Source organism: Corvus kubaryi, unplaced genomic scaffold, assembly GCF_017639235.1.
Source record: "Corvus kubaryi isolate FWS band 111438036 unplaced genomic scaffold, C.kubaryi_AGA036_p1.0 split1-37296, whole genome shotgun sequence".
In the NCBI taxonomy this organism is placed as follows: domain Eukaryota; kingdom Metazoa; phylum Chordata; class Aves; order Passeriformes; family Corvidae; genus Corvus; species Corvus kubaryi.
The window spans coordinates 6,708,703-6,726,687 of record NW_024582075.1 but is presented as its reverse complement, the minus strand read 5'-3'; the positions used below and the strand labels follow the sequence as shown (position 1 = coordinate 6,726,687).

General features: G+C 38.7%; 1 protein-coding gene across 6 annotated transcripts in view; it reads right to left on the bottom strand.

Moving 5' to 3' along the window:
* The window catches only part of PCSK5 (proprotein convertase subtilisin/kexin type 5), a 229,293-nt gene that overhangs the window by 141,921 nt on the left and 69,387 nt on the right, over nucleotides 1–17,985 (bottom strand). For all 6 annotated transcript variants that reach the window (XR_006013538.1, XM_042012677.1, XM_042012675.1 and 3 more), the window contains exon 5: nucleotides 15,837–15,913. Coding sequence is in view for 5 of the 6 variants with exons in the window: in XM_042012677.1 (XP_041868611.1) it covers nucleotides 15,837–15,913 (77 nt within the window). In the remaining variant the exon portion in view is untranslated. The remainder of the gene's footprint in view (nucleotides 1–15,836; nucleotides 15,914–17,985) is intronic.

Genomic DNA, 17,985 nt, shown 5'->3' with positions numbered 1-17,985 from the left:
CTTTAGGTGTTATAACAATTTTCAATCCTATGGGGAGAGAAATAATGGAAATTTGGGTAGGTATTGCTACCTGTAGGAAAGCAACTGAGTTGGCATTTATTTTTTGCAAAACTCTTCTTTAGTTAAACTTTCAAATGTTTTCAAAGTCATCTCTTAAACTGGAACGTAATCCTCAACAGGAAATGTGGTATCTGAAGGGCTACAATGCAGTAACAGCTGGAGAAAAAACATATTTTAACAGCAATCATCAGAAATGCACTTTATTGCATCCCAGAGTAATGTCTGAATATAGTGCTGAAGAAATATTATTTTAGAGCTGCTCATATATAAATGTTCTCTAATAATCTGGAGGGTGGAAAGCACTTTCCAAATTGACACTAGGTTGGGATGCTGTTCTAGGAACATCTGAATAAGGACATTAAAAGGAACTGTCAGAAGTTAAAAGCATAGACAATCAAAATATCAATCTCTTGCCTTTAACACATAATCTGTTACAGCTGAAAAATAGAATTAATAAATCTACTTCCCAAAGGAGAGATATTTGGATATTAACAGTGGAGAAAGATGACAGAGTAAATATGAAAAACAAGTTACACAAATCTTCAGTGTGAGATATCAAGAAAAATGCCAAAGGCCTGAGTGTCATCACAGGCAGGATAACTGTTTCTCAGCATCACAGTGTTGTAATGTGGTTACAGAGCAGGACTAGAAGGTCTCCACTCAATGTCCCCAAGGCTAATGACTTTTTCCATCATTATGGGCAGCTGCTTTTAGAATAACTTGCAATATCTCATCTATTTCTCACAAAATCAAAGATGACAGCATTAAAACAAACACATGGAACACTTCACACGTCAGACACGCAAATTTTAAACATAACAGCATGTGTAACAGCAATGATGCCTTGCCACTCTCTTAGCATTTGTTAGCTATTAGCAGTTAATTTGTCACAAGTATGAAGTTCTGATATACGCCTATGAAAGGAATATGCCTCTACAATATAATTAGCATTTTACAGTTTTGTTTTTGTGAGTGGGCAAATTAACTGAACATAAAAAACAAATATGCCTTCTTTCTTTATTTTCAAAACAAACATTGAATAGATGGTCTGATGGAGCCAATAAAATATGACATAGAATAAAAAATACCAAACAAAGACAGAAAATAATGTATTTAGCCAAGTATATAGTTTTATGTATTAAAAATTAAAAGAACTCTTTACTGATGTCTTAATATGCTTTAATTAAAGGGAAAGATTTTATTCAGCCTCTTTTCTGGAGGTGAGAAGAAATAAAACAGTTCAATCACCAGGAAACAGCAAAACTCTCAGCTGAGCTTTTTTTCTCATACTGCCTTTCCTGCAGTAACCTTTTTAAGGTGGACAATCCAATTCTTGCTCTTAGTCATTTAAAGCAAATTGCAAGTAAAACCTGTACAGATTAGCTCCTGTGCTCTAGAATTAAACCTGTTCAACAGCAGCATCAAGGCTAGTATTACCTGGGAAGAGTATATGACTACCTAGACATACCTAATGAAAAGGACTATTTTCTCTACTTTTGAAACTGAAGCATATGAGGCTGCTTAGACTCCAAGACTCCCCTGCCAGGTAAGCAAAAAGTTCTTTTTATAAACAAATGGAGGTTGCTTGAGAGGTTGTAGAAAGGATGGAAAGTCCTAGAACAAGGAGGTTACAAGCAATTCCGGCAGTCTCTTTTTGTACAGCCTAAAAGAACAGAGGAGAAAAGGAGGCTCAGGGGAGACCTCATCACTCTCCACTGCCTAAAAGAAGGGTGTAGCCAGGTGAGCGTTGTCTCTTCTCCCAGGCAACAGTGACAGGACAAGAGGACACAGCCTTAAACTGCACCCAGGGTGGGTTTAGGCTGGACATTAGGAAGAATTTCTTCACAGGAAGAGTGATGGGGCATTGGAATGGTCTGGCTAGGGAGGTGGTGGAATTGCCATCCCCAGAGGTGTTTTTAAGAAAAGACTGGACGTGGCACTCAGTGCCATGGTCTAATTGACAACGTGATGATGGATCATAGGTTGGACTCGATGATCTCAACAGTCTTTTCCAACCTAGTTAATTCTGAGATTCTGTAGCACAAACACTTGGGAAGAACCAAATACCTGTCTACACTTTTCTCATTCCTAATCTCTGAGATTAGATAGCTTTATCACTTTGCTCATGACATACAGAAAAAAGGACAAACAAAAGCCCAAGTTGAAACCTTAGCTAGCAAAAAGGTAATGGAAACAACTACATCATGCAGCTTAATGAGGGAAAAAGGACAAAATCAGGAATGTGTTTTTATACAAGTAAAAAAAGAAATTACTTTTTAAAAATAGTTAATTTAGCTAATTCTTTACACTTTGGATTACTTGTTCAATACAAAAATTAAATTCTCTGTTCCAATCTGCAACAGGCTCACTGACTAGAACACAATCCTAGAACTTAAGACTAATAACCTTATTAGCTTAACTTTGAATAACAGCAGAGTAACACTACTCTTGCCCAATAAAGGTATCCTTGAAACTTCCCAAGGCACCTGCTAAAAATAACAAGCAGAATAAACAGCTTTCCCGATACGTTTTCGTCTCGTCTGGGACACTGTCCCTCTCTCACATATTGATACTGCCGGAAAATGACAGCAATAAAGTAACCTATATTGGGTCATTCAGGATTTCAGATATCTCTGAAATCCACAGTATTTCCACAAAATAGAAATACCTAGTTTCTCTCGGGAGAAGAAAGAATAAAGGTGGGTATATGGCTGCCCCTTTATGGTTTTCTTGTAAGGCTGGACAAAAACTCTCATTTAAATGAAAAGATATAAAACTAAGTGTATTTAAATGAACAAAAATCTTTGCAGACAGTTTTTTATACTAGTCTAACAATATTTTACTTCACTTTAGTTTACCCTTGTTCATCTCAAAAATAAAATATTTCTACCTGATATAAGTATACTCAGGATGAGATTTGGAAAATGATTCCTTACATTAATTCTTCACATTAAAAATATGGGTAATGAGTGTAGTTTAAGGTTTTGTTAATGTTCTTTGAGTCTAAAATTAATCCTAATTTGGGAACAAGGCCTCAGATTGCAAACCAAGTTAGTGTCACTCCCAATCTTTCTTTATACAGATCAGAAACTCTCAGTATGCTTTATGAATGGTTAGTATCACTTTAATCTTCTGGTTTATTTATTGTTTCCCTAATGAACTGTTATCAGTGTCTCTGAATATATGGCTATCCAAAGTCGACAATCTATTACAATTTTCAATATTCTTTGGAAACTTTAGAGTAAGAACTGGAATATGACAAAATGATTATTTTGGCTATGCCATGTATTTACTATTTCCAGGAAAGTCCACCCATATTTACCCAAGACACTACTATCCTTGGAAAACACAGGCTTGGACACAATGAATAAAGATTGTTAGAAGGTTGGTGCTGAAAATTCCAAACGTACCACCTACAGTGAACACTCTTGTACTTGAGAACAGTTACTGCATACTGGCTGCACTACGTTATCTACACAGTAAGAAGAGCTTTGGTTGAGAGGGATACAGATGAAGCGGTTTGTCGTCTCTCTTTTGAAAAAAGTCGTTAACAAAACTGGGCAAATATATCTTGGCACCTGCATGCATTTCATCACCTTCTACTATAACATCTACAGTCTTAAAAAAGTAATACTTTTTGTATGTAAGAAGTCACTTCTATTCTCATTCTACTGAAGAGATACCAAGAACTTGAACTGCAAATCTGAGACTAAAAGAAACACCTCTACTAGAATAGTCACAGCTTAATAATAACTTTCAGAACAAATATTTAAGTTCTGCACACTCTTCTTTGTTCTGTAAGCAAATCATCATATGACATCTGTGAACAAAGCCAGTAGTAAAACTTCAGACTGCAGTTTCTCAGCAACCCTGCACAAGCTAGCTAACTACATTTAAGCCAGTGAGAGGCAGAAACATTTTGATGAGAAGCAAGAATGTTTTGTTCCACATTACTGCTTGCCCATGGTAGAGGTCTGCCTTGTGAATTAAACGACTTGACACCGCAACATAACTGAGCATGAAGAAACCAACTGATGTGATTAATTGGTTTAACATTTTCATCTATTTCTTCTTATAGCTGGCAAGTTGATTTCTAAGGTTTTCAGGGGTTCTTGACCTGGAGATCATGTATTTGATGTGTCCGATATATCTGACATCAGTAGGTACAACAAATTCCTCTGGGAAATGTATCTGCTGTTGTTACATGTAATACCTGAAATGATACGTGTTAAAGGATCTGAAGGAGTAAAGTTGGTTTTCTACTTTTCGTCACTTTTTTCCCCACCTCCATTGCCCTGTCAGTTATGTGATGCTTTTCAAAGACAAATGGACCAGCACAGCAACCGTGGGACCAGCAGCTCTGCAACAGCTCCATGTTTGGGTACTTCCTGGGATCGTAAGACCCTTATACCACAATGTGTATACTACATATGCAAAAGCAGCTTATACCACCAGAGATCCTGTGGTCAACTTCACAGTGAAACTGAGCCTGCAGGAATCATGCTTCAGATATCTGTTGCCAGAAAGAAGCCTTCCAAAGCTATTAGTTATTAAACTCCTGAGAATTAGTATATTTTTAAAAAGCTGAGATAGTGACTCTGGCAGGAAGCTAACTCCCACCCAGTCACTTGCTCCCTCCTTCCCATTGCAATTGGTGGGAGAATTGAAAGAGCAAATGTCAGCAAAACTTGTCATTTGACATAAAATCAGTTCAATAAAGGGGGAAAAAAAGAAATAGAACACAATCAAGTGAACCATAGGCAATTACTCAGTATGTCCTACATGGAGACCTAATGCCCAGCCACTCTCCAATCAACAATTACTTCAACAAAAACCCCCCAGCTCTAGTACAGAGCACACTGTTACATGTCATGGGTTATCCCTGATCAGTTGGAATCTGTTGTTCCAGCTGTGTCACTTTCGAGCCTCTTGTCCCCCACCAGCCTCCTTGAATGAGGGGGCAATGTGAGAAACTAAGAAGGCTTTGGTGCTGGGCAAGCACAGTTCAGCAGTAGCTAAAACATGCATCATCAACCCTGTTTTGGTCACAAATATAAAACACAGAACCATGACTAAAACTAATATCTATGTTCTTTCACAGAACCATTTAAACTGGAATAGACTTTCAACACCAGTGAGTTCAACCTTTGACTGATTACCACCGTGCCAACTAGATCATGGCATTAAGTGCCATGTCAAGTTGTTTCTTGAACACCTCTGGGAAAGTGACTCCACCACCTCCCTAGGCAGTCCGTTCCAACATTTAACAACCACTTCTGTTAAGAAATTCTTTCTGATGTCCAATCTGAACCTCCCCTGGTGCAGTTTGAGTCTACGTCTTCTCATCCTGTCGCCAGTTGCCTCGGAGAAGAAGCCAACCCCCACCTTACTACGACCTCCTTTCAGATAACAGTAGAGAGCAATAAGGTCTCCCCGGAGCCTCCTTTTCTCCAGGCTAAATACCCCCACCCCCATCAGCTCCTCATAGGACTTACTCTCTAGACCCTTTATCAGCTCCACTGCCCTTTTCTGGACTTGCTCTGGCACCTCAATGTCTTTCTTGAAGTGAGGGGCCCAGAACTGGAAATAGAACTCCAGGTGCAGCCTCACCACGGCCAAGTACAGGGGGACAATCACTTCCCTGGTCTTGCTGGCCACTGCTCTTGACGCAAGCCAGGATGCCACTGGCCTTCTTGGCCACCTGGCCACACTGATGGCTCACGTTTAGCTGGCTATCAACCAGCACCCCCAGATCCTTTTCCCTGGGCCACTTTCCAGTCACTCTGTCCCCAGTCTGTAGCACTGCATGGGGTTGTTTCAACCAAAGTGTAGAACCTGGCACTTGGCCTGGTTGAACCTCAAACAGCTGGCCTCAACCCATCAATCCATCTCGTCCAGATCCCTCTGCTGAGCCTGCCTGCCTGCCCCTCAGCAGATCCACATGCACCCAACTTGGCATCGTCCACAAATTTACCCACTGAACACTCAATTACCTCACCCAGGTCATCAATAAAGATATTACACAGGGCTGGGCCTAACACTGAGCCTTGGGACACCACTAGTGACTGGACGCGAACTGGACGCAACATCATTCACTACCACTTTCTGAGTATGGACATCCAGTCAGGTTTTCAACCCAGGGAAGAGTGCACCAAGATGTGGGCTGTCAGCTTTTACAGGGGAATGCCATGGGAGAGAGTATTAAAGGCTTTGTTGAAGTCCAGGTAGACAACATTCACAGCTTTTCCATCACCCATTAGGCAGGTTGGCCGGCCACAAAATAAGATAAGGTTGGTCAGGCAGGACTTACCTTTTCCAAACCCCTGTTGCCTGGGCCTGGTCTCTTGGTTGTCCTGTATGTGCCATGTGATCACACTCAAGAGGATCAGTTTATAACTGATAGCTGGGCACCAAGGTAAGGCTGAAAGGCCTGTAGTTCCGTGGAACTTCCCCATAGCCCTTCTTGGGGATGGGCGTCACGCTGGTCGACTTCCATTTGCCCGTGATCTCCCTGGTGAGCCAGGACTGATGACAAATGATGGAGAGCAGCTTAGCGAGCTCTTTTGACAGCTCCCTCATTTGGATGAATCCTACTCTGTCCCATAGACTTGTGAGCGTCTAAGTGGCACAGCTAGTCACTAACTACTTTGTTCTGTATCACAGTGGGTCTATTCTGCTTTTTGTCCCTGTTTACCTGGTTGTCTTTACTGTTAAAGACTGAGGCAAAGAAGGCATTAAGTATCTCAATGTTTTCCTCATCCCTGGTGATGTTCCCTCCCAGCTCCAATAAAGAATGGAGATTTTCCTTGGCCTTCCTTCTGTTCTTAGTGTATTTATAAAAACACTTCTTATTATCTTTTACAGCAGTGGCCAGATTGAGCTCTAGTTGAAATTTCACCTTTCTAATTTTCCTTCTACATGATCTAACATCATTGTATTCTTCCTGAGTTGTCTGCCCCTTCTTCCAAAAGCCATAAACCCTCTTTTTTCTCCGAATTCCTGCAAAAGCTCCCTGTTACACCAGGCCAATTTTCTTCCCTGATGGCTTGCCTTTTGGCAAATGGGGAAGGTCTGCTCCTCTGTCTTTGAGATTTCCATCTTAAAATATGCCAAGCCTTCCTGGACCCCTTTATTATTAAGAACGAATCACCTTAAATTCATGGCCATGAGCCTGCTCTGTTACAGACACACTCTGTACTTAGGTAGCTTATCTTCCATTCTACATCTCTGTTTAACAAGATTTGTATGATAGTATATTATCAGTCATTGTATATTTGGGTTCATGTTTTTCATCCACACTGACATCAATCTGTATCAGCTGGAGAGACCTCAGATGCTTGAGCAACCTCCTTTTACTTAAAATCTCCATGCTTCTGTGTAATGAAAGCACCAGTGAAACAGAAAATAAAACCTTCTTAAAAATATTTTGCATCAGTTCTAGGTGAAATCACTTTCGGTGAAATCACACCTAAGCAGAACTGAAAAATATCTTATGAATACAAGAATACAAATCTGGAGTTTTATGCTTAGATCTCCTTGGTAGGAAAAGAAGTCCTGGAAGCCTTTGGAGATCCCAAGAACAGTTTGGGGGAATCCTTTTAGGAAAATTTTTCTTTCATGCAAGGAAGATACAGATGCAAGGATCCCAAAGTCATAACACAAAAACACCTAACACAGCGATGTGCACACAGGGCATGGATGGATCTTCACGTATTCTGCATACTCCATTTTTAATAGTGGATGACTGCTGTGACAATATTTTAAAGAAATTAAGATTAATAATAATAATAAACATAACTCTAGATCTGCACCATATTTCAGCTCACACTTCCTACCAATCTTGAATTGAGTACAATTTCAACTGCAGTGTGCAAGATATGTACTGTGCTTAATCCTAAATTTCATTTGATGCTGTTTGCATTAAACAGACCTTCCATTTCTCCTTAAAGATGCATTTCAAAGATGAATGAGGAAATCATTGAAATAAGTTCAAGTCCTACTCTTTCCTGCGTCGACAATTGCTTTTTAATGAAATTTATGTCATTGATCCAGCAGGAGCAAAGTTTCCTTTTACTTGGAAAAAGGGTTTCAGCATAAAGAAGTCTAATTCTCACACACTCACTACACTGCAGAACAAGTTAGCAGCTGTTCATCTGATGTTCATGGAGTCTTAAGAGAAGTGCAGGGACATAAGCCTGGGCTGAAAGGAGAAGTAAGACACAGCTTCTCACTACACTGTCTTTGCCACTCCTTGACAAACCTAGCCAATGGCCTCACCATCACACATTCTGGCTAAGTAAACAAGCCATAGTCTCCATCTCAGTTTTCTAACATCAGAGATTTGATGATTGCTTTGAGTCTGTATAGCAACACAAGTTATTTTTAAACCAGGTTAAACATGTATTCATCAGTGCAATCTACATCTATGATACCCATTCCTTTACTTCTACATCTGAATTTCTCTACCTCGATTATTTTCCTTCAGGAAAAGAAAAAAAGATAATTTGTCTTCAAGAGAAAAATCTGACTTTGTTAAAGTGTCTAAGGTAATAATCTGACAGTACCTTTAAGAAAAATTACAGAATCACAGAAATGTAAATCAAGGCTGTAAAAATAAACCTGCCAACAGCAATAACCTTACAAATGCACATCTTTTCATTTGTAAAACAAGCAACATCTGGAAAATTCTTATAAAAACCCCCTAGTAATGCCATTAAGACATTAGTTCCTATCATAACTTTGCAAAGTTCACCCACTAATAGTATGATATTTATAAAAATGCTTCAATTTAAAAGCTTTTGACACTGAATTCACAACTGCTTTATCAAACCTATAATTAGAGGTCTGTCTTGATGCCACAAACATTAGAGGGGTAATCAATGTACTTGTGCTGGCTGAAAAGTCTCAATGAACCACATTTTGCACTGCCTTTCATTGTGCTGACTAACTGAAATTATCTGGCAAAATCAATTACCACATAGACAACATGGATCCACTCTTAACTTTCTCCAATACCTATAATGTCTGAAAAGCAAAAAGCACAGAAAAAATGTATTTGTGCTCTCAAATTCTATTCAGCTGTAGACCTGTACATATAGATGCAAGCAGCTTGAAACTGGTTTACCATTTTACCACATCAAAACTAGCCTACTGTAGCTGTAAATTCTCCCCTGCTAAGTTCAAAACCTCAAAATATAGACACATACTTAGAGAAAATACCTACTCTGGGAAAAAGACCGTCTAAAAAAACCTTTCACATGTAACTCGATAGAAAAGAATTCACAAAAGTTTGTATCCCTCCTATTGTTGACTTTGAATTATAAGGGATTATCTGACTCATTGTGATCAGTAATTTACATAAAAGCACTAGAAGCAGTTGCATAATGCTTCAGAACTTAATTTTATTTGTGAGCTCATTGTCTGGTATTTCAGTAATTAGAAACAGAAAGAAGGCATTCCTTAAGTGTTCTGGTTAAATATTTTGAGACCATGAGAGTCTTATGCATCATAAAAAGGAAGAGCACTGTTCCTCAAACACCAGTAAAGCAGTAAAGAGTACTGGTCAGTGACTGATACCAGGGTATAGAAAATAGACTTTTTTTTCATCTTTCAACTGGAATTCTAGCTGAATATGGGTTTGTTTATTCCTCTGTTTCACTTCTCTCCCTTTCCATGAGTACTCAAGGAATTGTCTTTCCTATGGCTCTCAAAAATTGTAAATTATACCACTTATAGTTATCAGATGGGACTATGTAACACAGTGTGATAACATATGAGCAGATTAGAAGAGTTTAACAAAAAGCCAATTTTTGGCAATCTGACAAAACTTTCATGATGAGATTTTCCACTGTTGAAGCTGGAACCTAGATCAAAAGACTACTTAATCAAGGCTTGTAGTCCAATAAATTTGTTTAATGTCTTGTCAATACGAAATGTTGTCATCAAGGACTGATCACAAACACCAGTGATGAGGGCACCTATCATGGGTAGATGAATTGACTTAACAGAGAGTGCCTCTCCTCTACCCTGGCTAATTGTCCTCAGTTTCCAGCAATTCTAAGATCCCACTTACTTTCAGAAAACTTCAAATGAACAGACCTCTTACTCTGAAACAGGAAAACATGAGAACTTCAAAACATCAACACTTAGTTTATCTTCTGTTCTATTTTAATGCACACCTCACCTCTTCCCATAGGTTAACCTGTTTTGCATTAAAAGAAAAACATTATCAAATGCAGTATATAGTGAGGATTCGTGCTCCGTGTTTTTACAATAATTTCCTTTCAAGAAAATAAAGTTTTCTGCTAGAAGATTCGACACACATGCTTTCAGTTCTACCCTGAGAGAGAAAAAATGAAGCATGTATGATGATTGCCCCGGAGGTATGGCAATCTGAAGGACAAGCATGTTGTATAAAAGCACTCAGAGACTCTAAGTAACAGTTAAAACAGAAAGTGAAGAAAAAAATTGCTCCAAACGAATCTGTAAAATTATTATACTGTATCACAGTACAATTCCGCATGCTGCAAGGTTTATTTCCCTTATTTTTACAATTTTACACTGGAACCTTTAACTACTGGCAAGCAACAACTACTGGCAAGATCTAGTATCTCATGGAGTAAGATATTCTTCATGCTCCATCATGTCCCATGGCACTTGGTTGGGTCATGACTTGGTTCTGGCCAGGAGAGGGTTAACTTTAACAGCAGCCAGGTGAGATGTAGCCACCACCCTGGGGTTATTTGATGCCACCTCGAGCCAGGAAGGGGAGAGGGGGTGTTGTTCAGAGGGGTGTTGTTTCTTGGACTGCTGGTTTGTAGGAGTGTGAGGTCAGGTGTGGGGTTCTGTGGTGAGCAATCGCATGTGAATTGTTCACCTATCTTGCACACTCTGTTCTTACTAGTGTTATTACTGTTGGTCTTATTTCATTGCTGTCCCGGTACACTCTTCTTATCTCAGCCAATGATCTTCACCTTTAGTGCCCTGAGTTCTCCACTCCAGCCCGCTGTAAGGGAGCGGGAAGAACGGAAAGAAGCGACACAAGGTCTTTAGTATTTAGTGGGAACAGTAAATTGGGGAATACCATTTCTAAACCATGACAGGTGACTAGATTGTAACTTGGAGATTAGTTGATGAATCACCAAAAATGCGACTTGTAAAAGTGGCATCTCAGTCTGTAAGCTGAAACAGACTGAACTTACTTCACTACTACCACCTGCTAAAGTCGCAGCACAATAGGATGTGGCCATAATATCAATTGAGTTTAGAATCAGAATAGAATCAAAACACAATAAATCAGGATTGCAGTCACTGACTGCAGCTTCTATACCAATGACCTCTGACTGCTTGGTTCAGACCCTGGTTTTCACAAATGAGCATGTCACCAGTTAGAGAGAACAATCCAAAATCTGCAGTTTCCCAAGGATCCCAACCAAAGTGCATTAAATTTGCAGTGACACTGAGATGCACTAGACAGCTGACATTTAGTCACTGGTACCTGGAATCAACAATACTCGGCATAAGCATTTAATTCTATTGATCTGAAATACATATACATATCAAGTTAATTCTCTAGCCTAAATTACCTTCCCATTAAGGAATATTTCTATGGCATCAGAGATGCTTTTCTGGCATCAAACAGACCACACTCTGCCAGCTGACAACATCACTTCATGCTTTGGTTTTTCAGCCGCCAGAGCCATGTTGAAAAGTCAGGGTACAAAAAAAGAGCAAACACAATCGAGATTCCCTGTGAAAGAAAAGCCTTTACCTAAGAGCTCATACATTACTCCCACTGAAAGCACAAGATGGGGCAGCAGTGCTTCTCTGTACAGTTTATCTTCCCTTCTGTTTTGTCTGCAGCACACAATATGGCAAATTTTAAATCAATAGCAACAGGTGCACAGCAGCACTCAAAATGCATAAACGGCATAGAAAGTTATTCCCAGTTGTCAGCACTCCTTTCTATCACACTGCTGCTGTGGCAACCTTTTGAGATGATCTTTCAAGCCACCAATGAGAGACTTCAGGCCCTCTGTGTTTGCTGTGCTCAGTTCTTCAGGTATCTGCACTGAATAGCATCACAGCAGTCAATGAAGCTTTTTAATTTTCTTCTATTGACTATCCAGGAGGAAACAGAAGTTGATCTGCCTGACAAATATCTTGTATCCAATATGATTAAATTACTCTGGATGTACTACAGGCCTTCACCATAAGCAGAGAGTATAAACTAGCAGTTTGTCACTCTGGGAAGAAAATTAAGGCTTTGGCATTTTATTGAGCATCTACATTAATGTGACTGGCAAAGGAAAGTAATAATGAATCATAATGGATGCCATGGCAAAATAATGCCAGTGTGTCGGATCAAACAGGACTGAAACTTAGCAACTCACTAACTTTTTGTTTGTGAGAGAAGATGTAAAGTTGTCCCCATATTGAAAAGTTTAGACATAAGAGATTCTGTTTCTAATAACTTTTGAACGACAAGAATTGCTGTCTCTCAAAAATCTTACACTCATTAAAAAGCAATTTAGGACGTTATTGAAATAAATTATTTATGTAATGGGATGCATCATTGAAAAATGTTGAAGAGGCATCCAAAGAGTGACTCACTATCTCCAAAACAAAAATCATAGCTCACTTTTACTTTTTCTTATGTAAGTTTAATAAGAACTGCATTAAAGTCAACTGGCATTATTTAAAGGAGTTTTTTTAGAAGTCCCTCTGTTTTATTAAAGTACCCATCACCATAGTAAAACCTAAGCTTTGAAATACCCCTAAGAAATCTCTTATGAAACAGAAAAAGTCATTTTTGTTTGGTCAAAATCACTAATATTTCTGTTTTATTCCTGAGGCTATACAATAAGCACAATACCATTTTAGTGATCCCATTTGCATTCTGTTATGGACCTGTGACTGATAATGCCTGGTTTTTTAAACATATGTTAACAAATAGCAGTGGAATAACAGGGGGGAAAAAAAGGCAGTAAACCAAAACAAGATGCTTTGCATAGCAGAAATTACTTCATCCACAGCTGACTGCTTCTGAGCAAAAGGAAACTCTAGTATAGGTCTGCACCATTTAGAAGCTTCACGATTTGCTGGCAATTTGTAGAAACCAAAGTAAACTTCTGGCAGTACGCCTACATACCACAGTAGTTAAAGAAACTATCATCCCACCCATTTTGACTACAAGCCTTGAAAGATTAGTCTAATGTTTCTTCCTACCCTCCTGTTCTCCTTAGCTAATAGAAGATTTAATGTAAAACTTCCAAAATACAATTTTGGAAAGTGCCACTCTGGTATTCACACTAAAGCCATCGACAGTTAATTTTTTCTCACTCCTTTTTGCTCGCCAATAAGCCTCAGCAACAGAAAGTCTTCACTCTAATTAAAAGTGAAAAGCTAGCGCACAGATCCAATACCCTGATGTTTCACAGCTGCATGCAAAGCAGCCCAGACACCTGTTTATTTTTACAGCAATTCCTTTTGCTCTTTATCATTCCATCCCTTAAGGTTGGATTATAAAATGAGGCAGAATAAACTAGATCATCTCGAAAACAACTGCACATTAGTACATCCCACCTTCACTGGAAAACACAAATCACTATTATGCAAGGTTGTCTGTCTAGTTGCTACAGCAGGAAGCAGGAATCAACTAAACTAATCTACACATCATGGCTTTCAAAATGTTCCCTGGTTGTGTTTAGCTCGACTTCCAGCCACAACTTGAGTATCTAGTGCCAAATGGCCATGTATGCTGGACAATCTGAATTCCTGCCCCAATTTCTGAAGATATTTTAGACACAAAAAATATGAACAGGCTGTTAGCAGTGCTTTTCAGTACTACATACTGTGATGCGTAGTGGTTCAATTCTTGTTGAGTCCAGGGGCAACTGGGAAAAAAGAGCAAGAGCTGCAAAAACTGAAGGTGGTTAGCTGATTCTTATCACGCTTGGTATATTTGCTAATTGGAAACATTGAGGCTTTAAGCAGAGCTTAGGCTGCCAAGTAATCTTATACTGAAAAGATGCTTCATGTATCCTTGGTGTCCAAAAGCTGACTCTACACTGGCACTGTACTTCCTGATAACACTGACAAAGCTCAGTACTGCACAACTTCTGCCCTCCTACCACCAGATTTCACTGCAGAACCTTGGGGACTGGGCAGTGAAAGTACTTAAGGGGGAGGCAGGGTATGAACACTAAAATCCCTTAGGCTCTAGGAGAGAAAAGAAGCAGCCCAAATTTATATCCCATATAAAACTTCAACTACTAATAAAATAGAAAGCAGACTCCCTTCTCTGGACATGCTTTGTAAGAACGTGACTTCAGTACTCAGTCAAAGAAAAAGATTCAGCTGCACATGTGAAGGTATGCAGCTTCTTGCTGCACCAAGAAGTCGTTGAAAGTGCACTGAAACTTGGAAGTCTCCAAGCACACCCTTGTTATACCCCACATCCAAGAAGAGGAACATCTTCACAGATGAGCCCGGATGTGTTCCTGAAGTGTATGTAGGGATAGGCGTGTGATGGACAAAAGAAGACAGGGATGTGCTGTGATGCAAACCTGCAGCTGCACTGAGGAGTATCTACAGAGGGCAATAACGAGGCCCTGTTCTTCAGCCTGTCCTATTATGATGTAACAGCCTTTATAAAGAAGGTTTTGACCAGGAGAGGATTCTCCCATCAAAGTGTGATCCAAGGTTGCTCCAGTTGGTTTCTGCAGTTAAATCAATGTTAAGTTTTGCAACTGACTCCCAGCTTGCACCTGCACCTGGGTGCACAATTCTTCTGGAGAAAATCTGTAGCAAAGAAACAACACATTGCCCAAAGCATTTTAGTTGTGTAAAGGACAAGGTTTCATCATTTGTTGTTTCTTTTCTTCAGGCAGAAATTATTAAATGCTTTTCACAATTAAAATAAAAACAACCCAAACCTCAAGAAAACAAAATGCATAGTCGACATATTGACAACTAGTAGGATTCTCCTTCCTCCAAATGATGCAATTCCACAGAAAGGTGTTTCTTTCTGCCAAGTACCTAGTTAAGAAAATGTTATCAACAAATAACTGCCTTCAAATGTCCATTGGGTGGAAAAGTGGCCCATTTCCTGAGGTGAGGTGTTCTTCCTGATTTTCTCCAAGCCTTAACCATAGCACATCCAAAGAGCAGAGTTGGAATGAGAAATACCGGAAAGCAGAGCTCTTAGGGGAAAACATGTCATTCACTGAGGTATCTCCAACTAGTCATGTGACACAGATATAACCTGCCAGAATTCCCACTTCTGTGTTTATAAGGTTTCTATCAAAATTCACATGAAAAATCTCCATCACTTTAAGAGACATCGTTGGAGGGGGGAAAAAAAGCAACAACCTCCACTAACTTGCCTACTTCTTCAATATAAAAACTATACAAAGTTCAGGAGAGTCACAAACTAGGACAATTGTCACACAGAATAACCCCCCAATAATTCAATGAAATTAGATTTAAGAAAAGTAAGTCATCCCACATATTCTTCCTCCCAAAGGGATTGAAAAGGATTCATTTCACATGCCCAGAACTCTCAGACTAATTCTTATGTGTTTTCAGATAGTTTCAAAGGCTTTCAAAGAGTCATATGTGTCCACGGAAAAGATAAAAATATGTATTTCACAAAGATTTTAATGCAGATCATTCTGTTTTATGAAAAATGAAGTTTTGTAGAGTTTCATAGATGAACTGGTACTTTCTACCTGATGACTTAGATAGAAAATGTCAACGGTGTCATAGTGCCTTACTTGTTCTCGTTGCTGGCATCATATCGAGGCATAGGGTCAAAATCATTTCCATTTACATCAAAACTGGCCTGTGAATCCTGTATCCAACAAAAGAAAGAAAACCAGTTGCTAATTAATTAGCCATCAACTTGCGGCCTATACATTCGTTAGCAGGTTCATACAAATGAGTAATTAGGCTAACTAATATTCCTGTAGTTTAATGATGACTGTGTTTTAGGAAAGCATTATATATGGGAATTATATATTTTATTTTAATTTTGGAAAACAGAGAAGGATAAAAAATGCTCTGAAAAAGTATAAGTGCAGTATTAGGAAGGAAACAGAAAATGGTGTTTCATTTAACTAGAAGACCACTTTTCTTCTAAGAACCTTTCAGAAGTTAAGAGAGTTCATTCTCAAAACTGGGATTTTGCTGTATGTTTTAAGATTCAAGAAATTATCTGCACAACGATAACTGAAATTTCAGTCATTGTTTCAAGAAATAAGAATAATATAATTTTCTTAAGAATATTATTATAATATAATATAATTATAATATAATATAATTATAAAATTACATCTTGGAAAGCAACACAAACTGCTTCCCAGTTTCCCTGGGAGTATGACTGTTTCAAATATCTGCAAGATATCCATCCTTTCGGTCCATATTTGTCAGGATTCTTACAGCGGAAAATAGTTTATAAAGTAAACAGCTGTTGGTTTGTATGGCTCTCATTAATTGACGCAGTAGCATGCAGTGTATTGACACGGCAAGCAGCAATTTTTAAACTTTTGTTTGTTGAAAACCAGTTACACATACACCTCAAATATTACTATTTGCAGCACCTATAATCTGAGGTATAGAAGGCATTTGTGATCAAACAAGCAATGTGTATTGCTTGTGAATTTGGGGAAATTCCTTGTTGGCATGAGGAAAGGGAGAGAGAAGTGGTAAGGAAATAAATAGTTGCTGTAAATTCAGTGGAAGGATAGTACTAGAATGAGGCGACATGATCCAATCGGGGTCATTCACTGAGGAGATAAAATTATACCTGCTTTATTTAAATAATTTAAGATATTAAAATGAAAGATGTGTCATGTGCTAGGATCAAAATACAGTGACAAATAGGGCAACTGCCCCCCACTTGTGTTTTCACACCTTCCAATCTGAGTTCCACATGTAGCATGGGGAAGGACACATATGTATATATGGCTAATTTAAAATAAGTGGCTTTAAGCTGTGGAGACCAGTGTAGTTTTTAATGGATTGTTAAAGATGTTTTTGTCACCTTCATCTCTTAATGTTCTATCAACAAGCTAAGCTTGCTGACAAAAAGCCTGTGTTTAGGGCTCTTTAACAAGATCTGTAACGGGAGTGAAGGTTCATACATGCCTTGCTCTGGTCATCTTCACCAGTCCAGCTCAATCCAAATATATTTGTTTGTTTTATTACTCTGTGTAGAAGGACACCTTGCACACTTTATTTCAGATAAATCATAAGGTTCTCACAGTTACAAGCCTTCAGCTAATGCCTACTTCTAAGAGATAGGACAAATCACTCCAGCAAAATGTGGCCCTGATGCTCTGAACAGCTTCAAACTCTGACACTAACTCAGGAAGTAACCCACTAGAGAAGAAGCTTCTCCTTATGTTATCAGGCTCCAAGATTGATTAAACCAGTCATCTAAATGTGGTGAACTACAAGCAAACAGAAACCTCCTGAGGCAACATGGACACAGAACACAAAAAAACAAAGGATGCAACTCTACCACAAGTTGTGAGGGGACTCAGAGTTAAAAGAGATTTACTAGAAAGAATATTCTACAACACAATATTCTACACCTGGTTTTAACTGAGTGAATCATGAAAGGTCATATATTTTTCCTTTAATACTGTTTCTAGCAGTAAGATAAATAGCTTTAAAAATTAATGTATGGAAGGATTACTGTAAAATTACTGTCTTTGAGAAAAGCTTCTGTCTTGCTGACTAAATGTATTGGCCAAACATGGAATTCAGTTGCATGTGTTAACTGAAAAGCAGTGTATTCCATTTCTAAGTTCTGAGAGTGTGAAGATATTAAGTAAAAAAATTGCAAAAGAGACAAAAAATATCCAGTAATTGGTTCCAGTCCTTCAGAAATTCAGGACTCAGCTACAAGAGCCATCCAGA